Source organism: Lycorma delicatula, chromosome 7 (genome assembly GCF_047948215.1).
Source record: "Lycorma delicatula isolate Av1 chromosome 7, ASM4794821v1, whole genome shotgun sequence".
Lineage (NCBI taxonomy): Eukaryota > Metazoa > Arthropoda > Insecta > Hemiptera > Fulgoridae > Lycorma > Lycorma delicatula.
The window spans coordinates 74,315,930-74,340,431 of NC_134461.1; the positions used below are offsets into that span (position 1 = coordinate 74,315,930).

Consider the following 24,502-nt stretch of genomic DNA (forward strand, 5'->3'; position numbering starts at 1 on the left):
ATGTACTGATGAAACAATTGATGCTATTTAAAATGTGATTTTCTTCATTTTCACGAATAGTAATGTATGAATAGTAATTCATTCCACTGACTTTTTTGTTTGTTTCTTTACCATTTCCTGAATTTATCATTTTCATATTAAAACGATATCCATCTTCTACTTGCTAAAATAATATTGGATATTGTAATGCATCATAGAAGCAGTGAATTTCTACAACAAATTGAAGAGGATCATTTCGACGATGAAGTACAATGTCATGTGATTCAGATTCTTCATCAACACTGATTATAGCCATGTCATCGATTATTGGAGAAGTAAACCTTCTTGCGCTTTTCCCACCTGATATGCGATAGGCGAGTTTTGCTTCATCTAAAAGTTGGCAGTAATACGCAGAATTCACTATATGACGTTCATGGAGAAAATCAACATGCAAAACTCCTTTGAAATCACCAAATACTATGGCCAGAACCTTTCCAGCTGACATGACAGTCAAGTTTTGGCTTTAATGAGTGCAGTTCTCCTTTTCTTCACCATTCCATACTTGCCTGTTTTTATTCTGGAATGTAAGGTGCACCCAAGTTTCATTCACAGGTCATGATTCTTTGCAAAAAAATTCTCGTTAAGCTTGGTAATAACCCATCAACCGCTGGCACACCTCTAGTCGATAGGAGCTTCTGACCAGTGAGAAGACAAAGGACCATCGTGCTGCCACTTTCTTAAATCCAAGATCGCCAGTAATGATTGCCTCAGCACTGCCATAGCTTATTCTAATCTCAGAAGCAATTTCTGCAGTTGTTAATCAATGGTCAACCTTGATAAGGTAACCATGAAAACGTTTCCAGCACTAGCACTTGTCCGTGGGCAATGTTAGTGACCTTCACTTTCACGAAGTTCTTGCCCTTCCAAAAACTGCTTATGCCAATCATACACTTGAGTCTTTTTAAGTTTGTTGTCACCAAACTGTGCCTGAAGACTTCTCAAAATTTCAGATGGTTTCACACCCTCTGCCATGAGAAATTTAATAATACGTTGCACAACGTGCAATGATACCTCCTGCTCTGACACTGTGATACTGACTGAATAGTGAGCTGGCTTTCTAAGAGTAGGGTACCCTCCATGCATCCCTACGTACAACACTGAGACTCCATGCCTCCATAATCCATACAGTCCATTAGCTATGCGTCAACAACAACAAAAATTACAGTTTATATTTGACTCATCCTCGTAATAAATTGTGAAATTTTCATAAAAATCAGTTACATAGTTTTTGAGTTATTAGGGTATATACCTTGCCCTTAAAGTTATTTGTGTATTCACTATTCACAACTAATGTACATGTGATTATTACTTTGTAAAAATCAACTTTTCATAACTTTTTACTTACTAAATATTTGAGTACTCATCATTCCCTTTAATTTTATTAAACTAATCTTTTTTACATGTATTACAATACAAAATGATATGTAATAACTGTTTGAAGAAGTCTATATTGATAAGACAATGATCACATAGACAATGACATTATATACTAAAAGAAGTTCTAGGTTATTTATTTAATTTTTTACAATATGAGTAAAGTTTATTCATACTTTAATAAACAACTGGGTGCAAGCTATGTTCAATTTCAGAATTATACTGAAATGCAATACAATCAAGTTTTACAATTGATGCAATCAATCATTTTCATGTTCTTGCGATGATCCTGTAGCCCGTAACTATTACATATGTAACAGTAATCCATTCATTGTGTTGTTTCTTCCTCTGTTTCATTTCTTCTCTATTCTTATGAAAACAATGAAACAGAAAATATTAAGAAAACAATAAATTGTTTAACATTAATTCAATATTAATTTTCTTTCTTGCTTTGATAAATACTCCCAGTGCACAATAATAAATTGTGAAATTTTCAGTGAAATTGGTTAAGTAGTTTTTGAGTTATTGGGGCATACATAAAACAAATATTGTTTTTTATTTATATATATATAAAGATATAAATTAAAAATAATGAATATTGAAAAAGTACATAATCATACCAATATCAGGTTTAGGCTTTTCATAATTAGTACCAACTTTTTCAATATTTTCACTAAAATCATGCGCAGATTTATCAATTCTATCAGTCTGCACTCCAAATTTTCCACCAAAACCCTAAAACAAAAATTATATGTACATTAATTTTTAAAAATGCACATATATATTTAGGCTAAAATAAAATTTAATTTCAACTTATAAATATACACATTGACTTCTATCATCATATTCATTTATAAAACTATTCATGTTATGAAAATGTTTATTAATAACCTGGAACTGATAATTAATGCTAACATTAAGCGTATAAATTTCTATATCAACAGTGAATAAGTATTAATTAAAAAATTTACTGCAATACTTCCTTGAAAAAAAGTTTCACAATTAATTTTGTCAGTAGAATATTTATAGATTTGTATATATACAGAACAATTTAGAAGGAAAGGGAAATTTTGGGAATTGATTTTAGAGCTTGAAATAAAAAAAATTCATACAATGTATGTTTGAAAATACTTTGTTGTAGAGTCACAGCTAGTGAAAAATTTCACCTGTATTTCAGTTCACCCAGTGAAATGAGGTCTTACTGACATCATTAAGGCAATATATAAAAGGTAAACTTGATGTCGTTTCTTAAGTTTTTGACCTGAAAAAAAAAAAAAAACAGGTCCCAAAACTGTATCTCCCATAGCTTTCATATCTAACAATGGCAGCTCACTTATAGGCACTATGGAACTGCAGCACTCCCTATTTCCATTTTATATTATTGATAATATTTAATATAATGAGTCCTTTTTTCTTTAGTTATTTCTTTATACTTGTACAATATATAATCTTTAAGCTTAATGTCAGTAGCCATTCCCCAATTTATGAAAAGGATACAAAAATGTTTGTATTGAACTGTGCGCTTCACAGTTCCAGTGCATGGTGTTTGGCTATTGTGTACATGTGTACATAGGAAGCTGCGCATGAGGCTGAGAGCACTGTCATTCCCGCAGTGCTGACTCTGGCATGCTGGTGGAAGGAAGTATTTTTTTACTTCAGGTGTGTTGTGCTTAAAAACCATGTACCATATTCTTGAATGCGATAAAGTGTATAATTAGATTATTAGCTTCCTTCCAGGTATTCTATTTTATAGGCTTTTTTTAGATTCTTTTATTTTACAGAAAACTTTAACCATAGCTTTTGAAAAGACCCAGAGAAAAATTCTCTAGAGCAGCACTCCCACTAATTTTAGCTACGAGCTGCCACTAATATTTATCATAAAACAGAAAATTTGGTGATAAGAAACACATTTTTTTAGTTTTGAAATAAAATAACTTTGTTAATGACTCATAAATGCAAAACATTATAAGAACTTGTGAAGAATTTAATTCTAAGAAAATTCAAGTAATAAAGTCTATAAAAGAAAAAAAAAAACCAACATTTATTAAAAAGAAAACAGAATAAAACTTAACTGAAAAATGTTATGAATTTGTAAAAATTAAAAACAGTTTTTTTTAGTTCAATTAACTTGAACTAAAAAAACTTGACTGTAGAAAAATTAAAATACTTTAAATCTACTTTTAAAAAAACTCACTCTGGCTTATGCTGTAAAAATTTACAAAAAATGTTTGAAAACTCCACCATTAATATCAATGCACCTTTCAACTACTTTCCATAAATTTTCTGTTTCCAACCTAATAGTATCTTCCTTGATCAGGGTAGCAGCTTTAAGAATGCAAGTGATCAGTTCATCCTATGAGTCTACTTTGTTTCATCCATCTCCATCTCATTCATCCATTCATTTCATCCTCTTCATTTCATCCATCTCCATAAATAGTAGCCATAAATAAGAGGGTAAGGTCTGGTGATCTATTTGGTCAATTTACTTACCGTCTACATCCAATACATAGCAGTAAAGTTTTCATTTAAGAATTGTCTTACTACTTCATTCATAAAATGTGTTTGTGCCCATCAAGTTGACATTCCACATTATTTCTTCCCATGACCCATTGCTGTAGTATGAAAAAGCCTATTTTTTGGTTGTCAATCATGCCAAACCAAATGTTCATCAAAAATCCCTTCTGGAAATTTGATTGAACTAGAGCTTGGGTTTTCTTCAGACCGCTAATGTGACTTCCGTGTGTCGTTTATGTCATTACAGTTAAAACTAGCTTCATCTGAAAACAGTATAAATGGAATAGAGTGGTAATTATTGGTAACCCATTGTCAAAACTGCAGTCATCTGGCATGATCACAAAGCTGGAGGTATAGAACTTTCTGAACATGACAAGGACACAGTCCATGAGAGCATATAATGTCCTTCATACTGTACTTTGTGGAATGTTGAGGCGTGTAGAAATTCATTGTGCTTTCATAGGACTAAGCTGTACCATTTAAAGAATGTTTTCACTTTCATTACCATATGAAACAGTTGATGTTTAGATGAAACATGAGCGTTGAAAAGTCTACCACTCTCACAAAGATTATTAAAAATTTTACATAATACTTTATGGTTCAGAACTACTCATTCATGATACTGACGCCAATATTCTTCATTGCAGCTGTAGCATTTCCATCACAAAAGCTTCCAACACAAAAATCATATCAACATATTCTGCATGAGTGAAGACGCACTATTTTTCAAACAATTGAAAACACAATTTTACTTTTTTAAATTCTGATTCAATTGGAAAAATGTACGTAAAAAAAACACAATAAAATATACAACTTGATTCTCCAGAAACACTCAAAAATAATTAAAGATGACAATCAAAATTATGTCAAATCAACCAAAGTCTTTTCAAAGTGACTGTTTGGATCTTGCAATCCTTCCAGTACTTTTTTGTACATTCTGATCTCCATGCCCTTATGATGTTGAAAATGTACATGTTGCGAGTTTCTTTCTTGTGAGTGTGAAGTGATTGTTTTTGTCCTTGATTTTTTTCATTTATTTTATCTTGTTTGTGGTGTATTCTGATGTAAGGCCAATTTCCTTCTGATCTTCTCTTATTTCTCTGATCTGAATACTATCTTGATGTTTTTTGAATGGAGATTGTACTGTACCACTCCTTTCAGAAGGTTCGAATCTTGTAACCTCATGATGTGTCCAAAGAACCCAAATCTCCTTTTAAGTATATTATCAGTGATGGATCTAATTCTTTGTACATGACACTTTGTTGGGTTGTTGGAGATGATCCATCACTGCCTGTCTTTCTGGTACTTTTTGTTGATACAAGTTCTTCCAATTCTACTTTCGATTTTCTGGAGTCTGTTGGTCTTTGATTGTTCGTTCAGGTAGAAGAGTGTTTCTGCAGCATATGAGGTTTCCAGTTTTATAATTGTATTGCAGTATGATATTTTTATATTTATGGAGAGACTTTTTTACTGTAGGATACCAAGTTAATATTTGTGCTTTAACTAGTTTGTTCTATTTGGATTGAGGTTTTTTCATTTAGGTATTTGCTATTATTTCTCCAAGGTATTTAAAATGGGTTACTATTTTAACGTTATTACATTTACTTCTTTTAATTGTGCTGGTTTTTAGTGCATAATTTCTGTATTTTTAGATGATATTTTAAGGCCAATTTTATTTGCAATGTTTTAAAGTTCTAATATATGTGTTTTAGCTTTGTCAATATCTTTTACTAGCAGAACCAAGTCATCGGCAAAACCAAGGCAGTTTGTTTTGATTTTTTTGGCCTACTTTTATATTTGGTGGCACTTTTGAGCCATTCCCTCATTACCTTTTTCAGACTGCAGTTGAATAGTAGCAGTGAGAGTTGGCAGTGATCTCACTTTTAATGATCAGTTTCTTATTGAAGCAAACAGACAAAAAAATAAACAGAAAATCGTATTACACTTTCTGTACCTAATAAACATTCTTTTTAAACAAAAAACCCTAATTACTGAAAATAATTTTAAAAGAAATACAAAATTTATGAACAAAATGTCATTTCCAACGTGTTTGTTTTCTGTTGAATGCCAAGTAAATCATCGTGTTAATGATGAACATCATGTGATTCAGCATATTCAACATAGCTCAGGCACTTGTACAAGGCAAATTTCATGTCACACTGGTTAGCAAAAACCAAAGTGTGGCACATCCTATGGAAAGAAAATCTTTATCCTTTCCACAAACAGATTTATCCTTTCCCCAGAGATTAAACTTCTGTCATTGGCTTCTGGACAACACTGATAAGGTAAATTCAGTTTTATTTACTGATAAAGCCACTTTTACGAAAAACAGTCTTCAATTCTATATATACTGTAGAAACTAGTTTCCAACACAAATTTCACACTAATGCTTGGTATGGCGTTTATAACAAAATTCTAGGACCGTTTGTTTTCAATAAAAACCTTAAAGGAGATGAATACCTCCTGTTATTATTTTTCATTTCTTGAAATATAATTTGCCGGCTCTTTTGGAAGATGTGCCTTACAAACTAGATTGCAAATGATTTTCCAGCACGATGGTGCAATGCCACATTTTTCTTTAGTAACTAGAAGTCACCTGAATGCTAATTTCTTAAACTGAAATTGACGTTGTGGACCAATTAATTGGTCACCACAATCACCTGACTTAACGCCACCAGATTAATTCATTTGGGGCCATATGAATATGATAGTATACCAACAGAACTGAATACTAAAGAGGAGTTACTTATTAAAATACGAAATGCTATTGAATTTACGAAACAATCCAAGATGATATGAAAAGCCACAAAAATATTTTATGTCTGGCAGAGTGCTGTGTACATTGTGAAGGAGGTAATTTCGAAAAATTACTGTAACTGAGGTTTGTTATTCTGTTACCATTTATTATTTCATGTATTTCATTCTTTTATTCTGCTAAATTATGAATAATAATAATGTTTATTAGGCACAGAAAGAATAATATGATTATCTATTTTTCATCTGTTTTGCTTCAATAAAAAATTGGTTTTTAAAAGCTTTTATTTTTAATTTTTACTGGCTGCATTTAGATTAATTTTCTCAGAAATAAATTACAAGTTTTAAAACTAAATCTTCCACATTTATTAGTCATTTAACAAAGCTATTGTATAACAAACTTAAAAAAACTTGGTTTTTGTACTCCAAATTTTATGTTTTCCATCAGATATCTTAAAAACTACTGGAGTTACAGTTCTTGCCTGTTTTCCCCAATTTCCCGGCTTAAATTTCATAGGAACCACAAACTTTACTCCTTAATTTGGGTCCCAAAAATTACAATAGTGCTTTTTTTTTATTGGAAGAGTTGAAATCTGGGTGAAATCTTTTGCTAACAAAGCATTTCCAGACCTATGTTTATATGAATTTTTTTCATTATTTTCACCAGTAGAACATGTACTGAAAGTTTCTTTGTTTGGCACTTGTGTACACGAGTGTTCTGGAACACTTCAGTAACTGATTCAGAACACTAAAATGAGCAAAAAAGTTCATATTGACGTAATATGAACTTATTTTTGTTCGTTTTCCTTCTGGACCCCATTTTGTGATTTTCAATAAAAAAATTATTTTGCAAAGTAATGCAAGCTGATAATTTTTGCTTGCTTTTATTTCCTCCACTAAATGTAATAAAAATTATTAATAATAAATAATAATAGTAGATTAATAAAAATTATCACCTTATTACGGTGCACAAGCCTACAGGTTGTCTGCAATAATTTGATTGCATGTTAACGGATTTTTACAAATCAGGTGTCATTTTTTTCAAAACAAGATGCTTAATAAATTTCGTAATAAGTAAATATTTGATCAAACAAATAATTACAAATATATTGAAAATTAAACAATTAAGATGGCAGTTATTTTAAAATTTTTGAAGGTGATTTCAAATTTTTTTTATTTTGTAGTATAAGACATTAGTTTTAGATTTGCCAGATTTAATTAAAATAGGTTTACCCATTCTGAAAAATAATTTTTTTTTTCTTGAAAATCACAAAATGGTGTCAAGAAGGAAAATAAAGCAAAATAGGACTTATGTTGGTATGAACGTTTTTGTTCATTTTGGTATCCTGAATCAATTTGGAAAATATGTCCCAGAACACTCTTGTGTGTGTGTATCTGTAAATATATAATTTTTTTTATCGTAAGAATAATTTTGTTTACCTACTTCTACAACTTTACAAAAAGAAAAATCAACAAATAAGTACAAAAATTATTTTTGTAATTTTATGTTATACTACATCAAACTGTACTAATAATTACTGTAAACAATATCAGTACTGATAACAACAACAAAATATAGCTTCAAAGTAAAATATGTAGAGAAAAAAAATTCTAAACAAAAATGTAGTACAACTAAAAATAGAGAACTATACAGTTATGAATAATAAATGACTACTACGCTGATTAGCATGGAACTCACTTGTAAAATACTGGAATAAATTAAAAATTACTGATTGCAGTAGCTATTGAGTACATCTCTCACTCATATGTAACTGAAGAATGGAATCCTAAATATAAAGTTCACACTTTTGTATGATCAGAAAAAAGTATGACTACCATCTAATATATATATATTAGAAAAGGTGCTACAGTAAAAAATTCTAAGAACCACAAAGTAAAAGTAATAAAAAATATACTGAGAAAGAACAGCTCTAAGTAGTCAGCAATGGTGAGCAGTGGTCAGCAGTATTGCTAAAATATCTTAAATTTAGCAATATTTAATTTCTATCGCTATTTGTTTTACAGAATATTAACTCCAAATTTTGCATAATTTTAAAGCAATGTAGTAAACAAATATAGATGCCTAGATCTCAAATTATATAGATCATAGTCTTAAATTACCAAAACAAGTGTCTTTATTCTGGTTTAGTTCATAAACAATTCTATTGTCTTAAGAAATAGTAACAGCTGTAGATCTTAAACTACATTAATATCTGATATTCTTTGTTCAAAAGAATATTGGTTATGTAAAAGATAGGTGGTTCAAAACATTATGATCTCGTTGAATTTCAACTACAATTTAGAAGTAAATGTAAAATATCATAAACAAATAATATTTATAATATAATATAATATATTTATTTATTAATAATATTTTGTTAATCATAAACAAAAAAAAAGCTTTAACGTGATATCACTTTTAAAACACAAATTAGTGAATAATTATGAAACTGTAAATGAGAAATTACTTTGAAACACAGAAATAAATAACCAGTAAAAACCAACAAAATCTGAATTTGTCAAATATTTAAAAAATTACCTTCTTATGGTCTAACTGACTTTCATGTCTAGATACAGATTCAATATGATCCCAACCAACTGCTGATTTATCTTGCCTATCTGATTGTACTCCAAATTTTCCACCAAATCCAACTGCGTAATCTAGAAAATAAAAATAACACCCATTTGAAATCATTCTGTAATTTTAAATATCATTCTTTCTTTAAACATTTTAAGAATTTAAGTGTTTATTAGTTTACATAAATTGTTATAAACAATGTTAGTTGAATTCAGAAAAGTTTTCTTTTAAATCAATAATTATTTCTGAGTATAAATAAACAAGAGTCAGTAAGAGTCATTTTTAGAAGTATGAAAATTCCTGACAAATTTAATCAATTTTTATATTATCAGAACACTGATAGAATTTCTTTTAATTTTAATAAACAATATCATTTTTATACTCTATAAAAACACTTTTTTTTGCTACTTTTTACATTTCTATGGTTCTTGCAAAGTAAAATTTTCATGCCTACCACAGTTATTTTAATCATTAGACAAAAGTGCCAAACTGGCAACGTAATCAGTAAATTTATTTTAAACACTCGTTAAAGTATCCACCACCTCCCTTATTGTAAAAGGAACTATTTATTTTTTTTTTGGCTACTTTGTCCATATTTATACATCTGCTTCCTACTTTATTCTTCAGTCCACTAGGCTATTTTTCTTTGTTTCTAATACTTTCTTTGGATTTATTGTACTCTATTCCTGTTTGAGACCTCAAACCATCTACTTCCTTCAGCCAATCAGTTTCGCTTTCACAAATATCATTTCATATTGTACCACTCCTAAGTCTCAATAAAGTAAAATCATATCTCATTATCCAATTTTCTGATATCACAAATCCAATATCTAAACTCTCCTATTAATTAAATAATTATTTTGTATAATTTAACTTTATTATTAACTTTTTTTATTCTTATTTTCATTCCAAGTTTGTTCTTTTACCTAGTTCTAAATATTTTATTTCCTTTTGTACAACTGTTCTCATTCTACTTCATATTACAATATATTTTTTAAAATAACATTTCTTTGTAGGGTTATCTACAGGTTACTTCCTGTCTTACCCTTAAATGCAGTCACACCGGTCTTAACAAATTTTAAGAAGTAAATAAAATAATACGTGGCAGTTATTAAAGAAATGTGTAACATTTTATTACACTACATACTGTAAAATACATTTAATATAAAATTTATTATGTTTAAAAACTTTCTAATAAAAATTTTCTTACAGAAAGTAAAATATGTTATAATTAAGAAAGAAAACGTAGATGATACTTGTAATTTTATATGGATCACTCTACAATAAAAGGATGGTCCATACAAATCTAAGAATAAGGTTCCATAAAACTTCAGTAAAAAGCATTACTACGTATTACAACAGAAGATTTTTAAAAAATGTTTGTATATATGTACATTAATAGATATTTTTGTAAATTTTCTATATTGTAAAAATTTTATTATCTCAAAATTTTACAGCAACTTAATTAAAAATAATTAACTAATGGAAACAAAACAAAATTAATCTTAATAAAACAAGTTTCAATATACATTATGTACAAAAAAGAATGTAAAACACAGTAACTTAGTATAAGATTGTTCTATCCAGCACTTTATACTTTTTTCTCCAGATTATTTAATGTAATTTAAATAAAATCCTATTATTTCTTTTAATTGTTCTTTACAAACTTTCAGGTAAATTCTAATTTTAAACTAAAAAGGAAATATCAATCTACATTATTTCAGAATGAATCTAAGTTAAAAATATAAATATTAAAATTTATATCCAAAGTTCATGAATTATTAAAAAATTAAGTAGTGGGAAACAACAGCAAAAAAACAAGATTAAAAATACATAAACTTCTAATCTATCTACAACTTTATACAAATCATTTTTAAATTAATCTGGGATCTTTTAATTTACAATCGCTAAAACAAAATATAATCAATCATATACAAGTGTGTAAAAATAAGCGATTGAAAGTGGGTATATGTGAATATGACCCTGTTACATGAGCAAACATTAATTTCTAAGTATAATACATAAGCACGTCTTAGAATAAGATTAATAATAATGAGAAAATAAATAAATATAAAAACTGATGAGAAGTTAATTGTTAATAATGTCATAGATAATCTATGAGAATAATAAAGAGTATATTAAAATTATGTCTAAAGAAAGTTAAAAAAGACAGTAAATTGTCATATACAACAATTAATTATTATGAATTGCTAAAGAAATTATAGTTAAAAACTAATCTATATTCCAGTGATAAAGCAAAACTTTACAGCGACAATTTACTTTTAATTATTCAGACAATAAAAATTCATAAAATGTAAAAACTTTTATCATAAATACTTAATCAGAAAATTATTCTTAAAAGATGTCACTAGTATTTTGCATGACACTTAGAAACTATTTAAATGCCCTGCCATGCAAATAAGCAATAAGCATGCAAACAGTAAAGCATCTGAGACTAATAGTAGCGTAAAACTATAAAATATTATTAATTTTAGAAAAATAAAAATAATATTTCTTTGAAAGAAAAATATTTTTTAGCATTTTTTCTATGGTTTATATTTATCATTTAATCTATAAATTTCTTAATTCGTCCAATATAAATCTCCAAATTTAGATGAAAATATACCTAGTCTGATTTAGAAAACATAAATCTATCCAGAACAATTCAATTTAACAAAAATTCTGGAATAATTCCTGTTCTTTTTTCAAAGGAATAAGTCTTTCTTAAAATGTTTATAAAAAAGTAACAAATTCCAACTCTGCTTGAGTTGCAGACACAATAATTAATACAAGAAAACTTAAAGTGCAGGGTTACTGTTAGTGTAAGAATAGCAGTACAGAAACAAACTGTAATAAAAAAAAAAAGAAAATTATTTGTAATTACAAAGGTAACATTTAGTCTCATGGATTTTGAAAAGTTTTTTACGCACCGCCAATACAAACAAAGAAGACCTCTCAACAATCCAAATTGTATTAAGTTATAATAACTATCAAGCATTTATCTGTGAAGATACCCAGGAAACCAACATAAAAACCTTGGTGAGAATAACATCCCAATATGTAGAATAGATAAAAAAAGATCGTTAAAGACCACAATAATACATACAAATGTGAAAAAAAATGAAGATTATAAAAAATAAAATATTTTTAAAAGAAAGCATTTTAATAAACAATATTTACACACGTTAGTGATCTGAATGAAATTACCAGATTTATTAAATTAATAGTGTTATTTTTTCTTTTAATTTAATTTTGAATAAACTAAAAAGGACAAAAGGAAAGGTTAGACCAGAGGACCTTTTAAATGCATAATTAATTGATTAAAGATGTCAATGGAAACCATATATTTCTCAAAGGATTAAGTAAAATGCTGCATTATGCTAACTCAGTTCTGAGTGTAGTTTGTTACAGGTGTCTTATATAAATAAATATATATATATATATATATATAAATATATATATATATATATATATATATATATATAAATATATATATATATATAAATATATATATATATTACTGGAATCATTTTAAGGTTCATATTATTTCTCTGTACAGTAAAATTATATTTTTAATTTTATTACTATAAACCACCAACAGAATGTTCAAAAAGTGACAACTAATGGGAAAATGAGTTAAATTACAAAAGTTTAGTTGAAAGTGCCCACCATTACAAGATTAAAAGTCTTTCCGCCCGGCTGGTCAGAAGCATTTATTGTACCAGTACTAAAGCCTGGTAAAGACAAAACCGATCCCTCAAGCTATTGCCCTATTTCTTTAACAAGCATGTTGTGTAAAATAATGGAGAGAATGGTAAACCACAGGCTTACGTGGTACTTGGAGAAACATAGCTTTCTTTCTTCAGATTAGTGTGGTTTCCGACAAAGATGATCTTCCATTGACCATTTAGTGTCAATGGAAACAGTCATACAAAACGCCTTCCTGAACCGCCAACACCTTGTTGCTATCTTCTTCGATATAAAGAAGGCGTACGACACAGCCTGGCGACACGATATTCTTAACACCCTCAAGAAATGGGGAATCAAGGGCAATATGCTTGCTTTTATCCGGGGATTCCTAAATCACTGAACGTTTCGTGTTGACGATTCACTTTCAGACAGTGTCGTCTGGGAAAATGGAGTACCTCAAGGTAGTGTATTAAGTGTCACCTTGATTTCTGTAGCCATAAACAGCATTACCAATTGTGTACAGGCTCCTATCTCATGTTCTCTATTCGTTAACGATTTTGTTATTTACATTGCGAGGCGGTCAACGCCCACTGCAGAGCGACTGCTACAGAACACTATATTTCCCCTTGAGGCTTGGTCCAGAACTACTGGTTTCACATTTTTATCCGAAAAAACGAAATGTGTAGTCTTTTCTTGGCTATGAAACCCTTCTATTCTGCAGGTTTTTCTGAACAGAGAGCTTATTGCGATCTCTCCTTACATAAAGTTTCTAGGTTTACTTTTTGATAGTCGTCTTACTTCGGTCAAACATATGAAGGAAATAAGGACAACATGTTCCCAGCTTTTAGATATGATGCAGGTCCTTAGCACCAATTGGGTAGCCGATCGGTCATGTATGTTACGTTTTTACTATTCCCTTGTTCGTTCCTGTTTAGATTATGGTTGTGTCCAAACATCCTGTCATCATTGAAATTTACAATGCAATAGCTGAGTTAGGTAATCACAACACAGAAGTAAATTTTTGCTGGGTCCCTAGCCACATAGGGATTCCAGGTAACAAACAAGCAGATTATGCTGGCAAAGAAGCATGTATTCAACCTCCTTTCACCACTTGAGTTACTACCTTTGATTTTTATTAATCATGTAAAACAATCACTGAGAGCAAGGTGGCAAAATGACTGGGCGACTACCGTCGATAATAAACTCCGACGGATTAAAGATTCAGTGTTGCCATGGGGGTCCTCTTGCAGAAAAACTCGTCGTGATGAAGTGGTCCTCTGCCGGCTATGGATAGGACATATGAGGATCACACACGAGTACCTAATGTCGGGAGGAGGAATCACACCCTTATGCACACGACGCAACTGCTGCATGACTGTGCACCACATTCTCGTGGACTGCATATGTTATGCGGCATTGCGTCATAAGTTTAATCTACCTAGAAACATTCATGATATCTTGTGCAATAATAGCGACATTTTGTACCGGATGTTTCAGTTTTAGCATAGTACCAGGTTACTGCAAAAAATTTAATATTATAATTTATATTTTTATGCTAAAAGGCTTTTTCATAATTTTTAACCTTTACTTTTAATTTTGACTTATTTGGTTCTATATCTTTAATTTTATTATTTGAGAAGGGAGCCTTTTGCACAACCTGTGCAATCAGGAGGGGATAAATCAGGAGACCGAGGGGCCACAACCCCTTCAAAATCATTTGTCCATGAAAACACTGATCCACAAGTCATAGTGTTGTTGGCTGAATGAGCCGTAGTATTGTCCTGCTGAAACCATGTGTACTCTAGCTGATCTGCAGGTATAGTGTTTATACATTGTTGCATCATCTGTATGAAGTGCTCACTGTTCACTGTACCATGAAGATTCACAGACTTCACTGCTACACTTTGAATAATACAAACAAACCTGTCACAAAATTTAAACCTCCAGCCTAATAGTCTTTTACTGATTCTCTGTATTACCACATATACAGGCAACAGTATGAAAAAACTATATATATATATATATATATATATATATATATATATATATATATATATATATATATATATATAAATATATGTAGATCCACAACAAAATAATTACTGATCACCTAGGTGAGTGGTGGTTTGACATAATCACTGGTCTGCTAAAACCTGTTCTCTGCACGATCTAGGATATGGTTAAAATTAAGAACTTTTAATTGGATTTTAATGTTACATATTAATATTTGGATTCCCTGAACAGATTGCCTGTAACGTGTGTATGTCCTTTGCATCATGAATATCAGCTTAATACTGGAAAAGACCAAATACTGAACTGTAAATTAGTCTTAAAGCTTTTTGTGAGAATGTAATCTTAAACTAAAAAAGCAGCCTAGTTAGACTTAAGTCTACAAATTATTTTACTATTTATAAAATAAATATTAAAACCATTAACAATACATTATTTGTTTTCCTCCACCAAAATTTCTGGAATCTATTTTTCATAAATTTGAAGTGTCGTATGACTTCATGAAAAAATAAAGGAATCAGCTTATTAAGTCTTCTCTTTGAAAGTCTTCATCATGATAGTGAATGGTTGAAAACACTGTTGTTTGAAATAAAGTTGGTAAATAAGCTTTGTAAAATGAAAGTGTTTGGCGTAAAGTAATTGAAAATGAGCCACTTAAAAAATCTTTTTGAGAATTAGATTACCACAACTATTTGAAGTAGTTATTAAAGTAACAGACACAAAAACCTTTAACATAAACTACACTACTCACTGTAAATTAAATGGAACTGCTCAACTCTGTGATAGTTAGTGGTATCAACTAGGAGGATTAGGATATGAAAAAAAAAGAACCAACAAAGTACTGAAAGTTAGGTGGTAACTCTACAGGGACAAATTATATTTAAATCCTACAAAATTCTTTTGAAAAAAAATGTTAACTCAAAAAATCAATCATGTTCTTTACTGATGGAATGTACAATTTATATCAAAATAAAACAAAAGTAAAACAATACCTGCAATCAGTATTAACAATGAACTTTAATTTGAAAAGAAACATAGTTTTTTGAGATTTCTATGTTATAGAAATTTTGTTATGTTATATAAAATGATTAATTAGTTTACGCTTAGCATTATTAGAACAATCAAAAGCCACTTGTGTTATCCAAAAATAAAATTTGTTAAGTTACAAAAAAAAAAGCTTACAAACCTTTTTGAGAGGGATGCTTATGGGGTGCTTCAACATGATCCCACCCCACAGCCCCTCTGTCTTGACGATCAGTCTGCACTCCAAACTTACCCCCAAAACCATGACTGTAATCTAAGCAACATTGAACCACAACATTTAACAGATTAAAAGAAAACATGCTTTCATGCAAACTATAAAAAAAAGATAATAAATGTAAGATTATTAATTCCTCAAAAAAAAAAAAAAAAATATTTCCAAATGAAAAATGTAGTCTAATACATAAATTTGCAGTCAAACACATTTCTAAAAAAACTTAACTAATAAAACAGTTTTAGTATAATTGTTAATGTTGTATAATTGTATAATGTTAATAAAACATTTTTAACTGTAAATTTCACTTTCTTAAATTGTAAAATCAATCAATAAAATCATTTATGAAACAAATAAATCCTATCTAACAATAAACTTATGTAAATTTTTTATGTATTTTTACTAGATGAGGCAACATGGTTTTTCTAATATCAAACCATACATATGCATATAACTGTGCAGTTTAAACAAATTCTTACAGACAAATGTCAATTTCATAACAACACTAGATTACAGCTGTAATTGTAATTAGAAAACAGTTTCTAGTAATTTTATTTTCAGAGAACAATATAAACAAAGTAGTACAAGAAATATGTCAAAGTAAAGGCGGGAAATAAAAGGGTTGTGTACCAAATTGTACACACACAAAAGCTTTTCAATTGTTTACTATGCTTAATGTTTAGCTAAATTTGTTCTTGCCCAGCATTCTGTTGTTTGGTTTCTTGTAAGTGAGATTAATGATACAATGATAATAAGCAATTCTTAAAATTGTGAATTTGGTCCGTGATCTGAGTTTTCATTTTAAGACATCTTTATTCAATTGAAATGCAGTATGAATTGTGTAAAATTTATGAGCCTATATTAGTGAGAAAGGAAAGCTAAGACAGTAACATCATGTGTTTCACAAATTTTGTATAAATATTCATGTTGAAATAAGGTGAGAAAGCCTAGTCTCAGATAGATGACCTTGTTGAACAATTGAATGTAAAAGTTTGAAAAACCTAGACTATAATTTAATATGTTCCTGCAAAATGTTTAGGAGCCACCCCATGCCATTGCATTGCTGTCTCATTCACAAACTTTCAAGCTTCTGAACATTATTGAAAGATTCAGCAATTCCTTTGAAAACTTTTTGATCGCCTTCTTACCACTCAGAACTTATATCTCTCTGACTTCTACACCTTCCCTCAACTCAAATGGTTTTAATTCTTATAAACTCAAGAAAAAAAGAAGCTGAAAACAAAAGTCCTGACCTCCCAAGCAGCAGATTTTCTTGTACAAAATTTTAAAAAACTTGAAAGGTTGACTATGTAGAAAGATAAAGGAGAAACATATAAACTGAACCAAAAATGATTTTTTTCTTTTTATTACCAATCCTGAGCCATTCTCTAACATATCTACAGACTTTTAAGTTGAATTACTATTTGACTTTTTTAAATTTTATCTAACATATTAAGTTTAGCTTTCTTAATAATACACAAAAAAAAAGACTTTTTATTGAAAAGAATTTCTGGTGTGGAATGAGTACAAGACTTTACTTGCATAAACATTGTTAATCAAAAATGTATTTTTTGTTTATTAATCTGTAGCTAACATTTTTTTAATACCTTTCAGTTATATTATGTTTAGCAAATAAGAAATGCAATATGCTTGGTTGTAATAAAAAATACTGCAGCATATGTCAAGTGATAGTTCATAAAACAATAGGAGTTAATTAAAGTAGCAGAGAGTTTATAACATATTTTTAACAGACTTAAAAAAAAGCAGGATATATATTCAACCCACATATTTTATTTATGTTGTTCATGCATAACCTTTCCTATTAATAAGATTTTTAAAATAAATCTTGTTGAAATTGACACACCTGCTTTAAACAGTAGTACCACAATGTTGAAAAATTTTTAGACACAAAAAATTAGTCTGAAAATTGACAAAAAAAAAGATTTTTTGTTGTCCAGCAGGTAGGTAGGGACTTTCGGATGCAGAGGTCACTCTGGCTCCTGCATATGCAAGAATGCGGGTTAGTCGGGGTGCTCCGATGATGCATTCGGGACCCTCAAGTGTGAGAGGGGGAACGTGGCGGTTTGCCGGCTACGCTTTGCGCATAGCCGGCAACCTAGTGTAGGGCCGGGAAGGGTAGCCTCTCAGTGGAGGGATGTAGTGGTCATCCAGAAGGGGGGGGCTACTACATCTTGATGAAACTGAGAGGACCCTGATGGGAAGCCAAAAACGGCAAGACAGGGGGGCAGTCGACTGCCATGACACCCTGACATTCCTGCGCATAGCCTAACAGCAGAGGACGGGGATGTTTAAAAAAGGATTAAAAAAAAAGGTAAGTAGGGACAATGGGAATTCTTGAACTCTTGAACTCGGAATAACAATCCCGAGGGGTTTTCCCCACATGTTGCAGTTTCTCATAATCATATCAGTCATACCACTATTATATTCATCAACCAACTTAATAGTAGATAGAAATGCTTACAACATTTCTATTTGCAAATTCGTCTGTTAAAGGTACCTTCTTCTTTTGCAAAGCATTTCTAATTGGTCAGTTATAGCTTTTCCAAAATGCAAGTTATTTAGTAAATCAATGAACTCCATGTCATTTCTGTGTCTCACGTTTATTGTTAGCTTTCACAAAATGAAAATTGATGTCACAGATTTATTTGTGCTTCATACCAAAGAGGTTGAACAAAACAAAATTCACCTTTGACTGGAGGCAGCTACATTATGTCACCTAAAAGCACATTAACTCTGCTGAAAAACTTAACGTTATTAATCAGACACTGAAATTTGTGAAATAATAATTAAAAAAAAAAAAATGTTATCAACATCAAAATGAGCTAAAAAGTAAAAAATAATTTCATCAAAATTGATTCTTTACACACTTTTTTGATTCAGCGTCCTTCTACAAAATTAATTTCTAGATATAATACAAATTTGTTTTACAATACTAAATGCCTATACTTCATAAAAACCAATACCAATATTATATCTGTGGATTTCACACTTATGTGCTTTAATTGCTTTTATATTTGCAATTATTTACGTCTTTTTATATATGCCATCTATGGGTTCATTGAAGTACCATAAAAGTATGATCATGTATTTTGGCACCAGTTCAGAAAACTGTCTTAAGGACTTCAAGTATTTGGATGAAATTATTTCTTATTTTTTTAGTGCATTTTGATGTTGATTCCACTTCTTTTTTAAATAATTATTATTAATCCTTTTTATTGAGAACTATAAGCAACTTACACAGTAGGTCTGAAAAGTTCCCAAACTAAACTTCTGTAGTCAATACAAGTAGTGCCATCTCTAAGACAACCAAGAAACTGTGTAGTACAATGTCTGATGAGTAAATGTATAAAATTTCATAATGTTTTGTCACTCCCGTCTCAATTTATATTCGGCTGCGTACATTGCATTCATGTGACCTTGTTCGAGCTTGTAACATGGAACAGAGAAACGCGCTAAAATTTTGTGTTCGACTAAAAATCTTTTGTTGAAACTTATTCTATAATACAGCAAGCTGTCAATGATGAAGACGCATCTCATACTACAAAATGCACGTGGTAGAAGCGGTTTAAAGACAGTAGAGAATTGTTGAAACAAACGAAGCAGGAGGCCGTCAACAGCTGTTCATGATGAAAGTGTGCATGCTCCTGCTTAAACAACTTCATCTTACTCTTTGGTGCATAGCAGAAGAGCTAAACATCGGTAAACAGAAAAAATTCTAACAGAAAAAATGAACTGCCAAAAGAGGTGCTCTCGTTTCGTCCCATTTCTTGACCGAAAAATAAAAACGGTGAGTCTTTCTTGCGTTCAAAACTTTGTTGAAACTGCCAATAGTGACCCAAATTTTTTGCAAACAATTGTAACTGGGGATGAACACTAGTGCTTCATGTATGATCCACAAACAAAGCCTCAATCTGCTGCTTGGTTGAGTCCTGGAGTACAAATACTGGTGAAAGTCAGGCAACAAAAATCAAGAGTGAAAACGATGTTGATTGCATTCTTCAACTCAAAGGGCCTGATTCATGAATTTGTCCCAACTGGTCAAACTGTGAATTCTAAATTATATTTTGAAGTAATGAAACGCCTGATGTGTCGCATTCGTTGAATCCGCTCTGAGCACCAGGATCTCTTGTATGACAATGCCACAGCACACATGGCAACAGTTTTAACACTATTATGCCACAAATCAAATCACCATCTTATCCCACCCGCCCTATTCACCCAACTTGGCTCCAGCAGACTATTTTCTGTATCCGAAACTCAAGTTGAAAATGAAAGGCTGCTTTGTCGATGACATTCCAGCCATCCAAAGGACTTACACCGAGTAGTTTGAAGGTGATTTCTCCAGAATGTTTTACAGGTTCTACCGGCGCTGCAACAAATGTATAACTAGAGAAGGGTTCTATGTAGATGGCTGATGTGAATAAATTCGTCTATCTTTAAATCTGTATTTTTATTTAATTTAGTTCAGGAACTTTTCAGACACACTGTGTACATTACATAAAGAATTTTATATTATTTTCAAACAACTTGTTATATTTACCATGGCAATAGCACTTCATATATATATATATATATATATATATATACATGAGGTCTATTCAGAAAATAACCGAACTATTTTTTAATCTTTATTAATTTTACAGATTGGTCCTTGTCCCATTCAATATACTTCCCCTATTTACACAGTTTTTCCACTTTATGAAACAGTCCTGGATAGCACCACTTGAAATGGCCTTTACGGTCCGTGAAAAATTTGCTTTAACGTTATCAATAGTTACAAAACGGCATTCTTTCAGCACTGATTTTAATTTAGGAAATCAGAAAAAATCGCAAGGAGCCAGGTCTGGTGAGTAGGGAGATTGAGAGAGGAAGTCATCTGATTTTTGGCATAAAACTGAAAAATTGACAAAGCTGAGTATGCGGGTGCATTGTCATGGTGAAGGAACCATGAGTTATCTCGTCACAACCCTAGTCTTTTTTTGCAGATTATTTTCACTTATATCATATGTCATTCTATATATATTAAACAAAATTTTAACGTTTAAAAATTGAAAAAAAATTATTAATTTGCAGCTTCTTTATATGAATTATGCAATTTTTATTTTTTAATTTTAATGAACCAGTACTAAGAATAATTAGCAAATGATTTTTTTTCAATTAAAGTATTCTTTTTAAAATATTCTATTCTAAATAAATATAAGTACAAGGATCTTATCAGTCATGAAGCGATCATTTTGAGTCCAGTAATTAATTTTAAGATATACTTAAAATTAAGTTGACATCAGTTTTTAGTCAAATAAAAATCATTTTTATAATTTTAATGAATTTATATCTTTATCTTAACATATACGTATTTTAACATAACTTCCACTGTAAAGATTGGTATTGCTGAATGATTTCCCAACAAATCTGGATGTGAAAAAAACCTGAAAATATCCACCTACCTCATAAACAATCCCAATTACTATTATGGTAATAGCTTATAATTATAGTTGTACACCATATGATTGAACATTTAAACTATAAGCAACTCGTGGAAAAATATAGATTAAACGCTTTATCATAATTTTAATAAATTTTTAAAACATTTTATATTTAAATAAGTGTTATACATTAAGTATCAACTGCAGAGTAATAAAGAAGTAAGGATAATTGTACCTTTATTAAAATCTATCTATTATAAATCACATAGTTACAGTCTTAAAAGTTACTAAAATTAAATGAGAGAAAAGGGAATATGAGACAATATGTATGTCATGTATACAGTATATAAAAAATAAGTTTACCTATAATCACAGAAAAACCACTTTTGTGTAATTTTTACACCAGAATAAACTGGAAGTAAGCCAAATCACATATTAACATAAAATCAAAACATTTAGATTAAAATTATAATAAAAATTTAATTTATGTAAGATATTTTAAAAGATAATATATTTTATTCTATATTTAAAGATAATATCTTTATTTTTCAATATTTTTGAAGGTTTATGACTATAGGATCATTAAGGAAATCATTTTGACAACTATTTTACTTTAACAGATCTTCTAAAATTTTTTAACATAAACTAGAATATGCCTGATCATTTTCAACTACTGCCAAGAAAATATGTTTTGAACTTTTCTTATATTAATAGCAATAATAACAAATGACTGCAGTATAGTTAAGAGATATAAATAAAACATACCTGTAGCATTATTTAACATAGGTTAGTTTTTCATACAGATAACCCTATAAAACTCTTGCACAGTTCTGTGCAAGACTGACTTCCGTTTCCAACACCCTCACTATTTCACAGTCAGAAACTTGCACTGTTTTTCATAGTAGAACGCACTAAATGCATTCATTTAACAAATCGTTCCTATACAAGATACAAGTTTAAACTCACCCACCACTATGATTCACTGTATAACTGCATATGAAAAATACACCACTGCAAAGGCTACTCAACTTAACCGTAGTTAAGTTGAGTGATCTACATAACCTCAAATTAAGGTTATGTTGATTACTAATACAGAAAAATTATTAAACATAAAAATGACAACATTTTTTTTGTTTGTTAATCCTTTGAAGACCACTTGACAATTTTTCATCAGGTTCAGTTTTATGCTAAAAAGACAAACTGGCAATTTTTCATCAATCTCATTTTATGTGAAAAAGATGATTTAGTGAAGTTTCATCAGTGTCAAAATGATATTTGTACGAATCACATGTTTGGTTGTCATGGCAGACATGGCAGTCCACTTGATAGAGGTTACATTTGTAATTGTTTAAAGTCACACATGACATCACAGTTAATATTTGGATGGTAAACAAAAATAATTATTATTTGGAATTTAACAACTGTTTGTTTTTATTTTTTGAGAACATTTAATCATGTTTGTTGCATAATACGTAAATGTCACTTGTTGGTTATTGTTTTGAGTTGGCCATGAAATCATAGTTCGGAGTGAAAAGTAATGCCTTATTTTATTTATTTAAATCAAATATAAACTGGATTTTTGTTCCTGATTGTCTACAGTTGCTAGGACTGGCCCGCACTTCTAGTATGCTTGGGTGGGGTCATTGAGTGGGAAGAGGCCAGCCATTCCACACTCCTAACCAATTCATCAGTAATGCTCATGATGTCAGAGCAACAGGTGCAACCCTCCACTGTGCAAAGCATAATTATAAAATTTCTAGCTCGTGAAGGAGTTCAAGCAACAAAGATTTTCTGGAGATTGACTGCACAGTTTAGGGACCAAACATTGTCAAGGATTCTTGTGTTTGCCTTAGAGTTTTGTGTTTTTTCTTAGAGTTCAAGGAAGGACAAGAACGAGTGGAAAATCAGGAACAGAATCGTCGTCCTCGGACCAGCATTACAGACGAAAACATTGCGCGATTCGAGACATTCATGAAGACGATCTACAAGTGAGAGTATTGACAATTGCAGATCAGGTCGGAATAAGTTATGGGAGCTGTCAAGCAATCATCACAAGCGACCTACAGTTAGTGCGTAAAGTGCGTACCAGATGTGTCCCTCACCTTTTGATCACAGATCAGAAGTTGAGATGTTGGGAGGTCTGTCAGAGGCTCACAGCTAATTTTTCGAAAGAAAGTGATGCATTTTTGAGTTGGGACTGTCACCTGTGATAAAACGTGGATCCACCACTACACTCACTAGTTGAAAAACAAGCTAGTATGAAGTGACAGAGGAAAGGAGAGGCAGCCCCAGTGAAAGCCAAAACTCTACTGTCAGCTGGCAAGGTTCTTTTCAACTGGCGAGGCATGTTCCTCATTGATTTTTTGCATGAGCGACGCACAATCAATGCTGCTTACTACTGCAAGCTGTTCAACAAGGTGAGGGCTACATATTATCGCAAAAGAAAGACCAACCGATTTGAAAAGCCATCCTCCTCCACGACAACATCAGGTCCCATACTGCAGCTCTAATGGTCTCAAAACTACAAGAAATGCACTGGACTCAACTTGATAATCCTCCCTACATATCACATATCACCCTGCGAATTTCATTTGTTTGGGCTGCTTAAAGAAACTTTAGGAGGACAAAGATTTGAAGGTGACGAGGGCGTGGAGGGATTTGTGAGCGACCAGCTTCATTCTACAATGCTGGGATAAAAAACCTTCTTTCTTGCTAGAAAAATGTATTTCTAAAGCAGGAAACTATGTAGAAAAATAAATTATATATTTACCTTTTAGTTTTCAATATATAATTTTTTTTTTAATAAAATCCTGTTTATATTTGATTTACCCTCATATTATATTT

The 24,502-nt window shown here is 30.6% G+C and overlaps 1 protein-coding gene across 4 annotated transcripts in view; it reads right to left on the minus strand.

The window, feature by feature from the left end:
• The window catches only part of Cortactin (cortactin), a 66,502-nt gene that overhangs the window by 20,301 nt on the left and 21,699 nt on the right, over positions 1 to 24,502 (minus strand). For 3 of the 4 annotated variants that reach the window (XM_075371657.1, XM_075371658.1, XM_075371659.1), the window contains exons 6-8: positions 16,146 to 16,256; positions 9,221 to 9,342; positions 2,034 to 2,148 (exon numbers count right to left, since the gene is read on the minus strand). In XM_075371657.1, coding sequence (XP_075227772.1) covers positions 2,034 to 2,148; positions 9,221 to 9,342; positions 16,146 to 16,256 — 348 coding nt within the window. The remainder of the gene's footprint in view (positions 1 to 2,033; positions 2,149 to 9,220; positions 9,343 to 16,145; positions 16,257 to 24,502) is intronic. The other variant, XM_075371660.1, reaches the window with a different exon arrangement.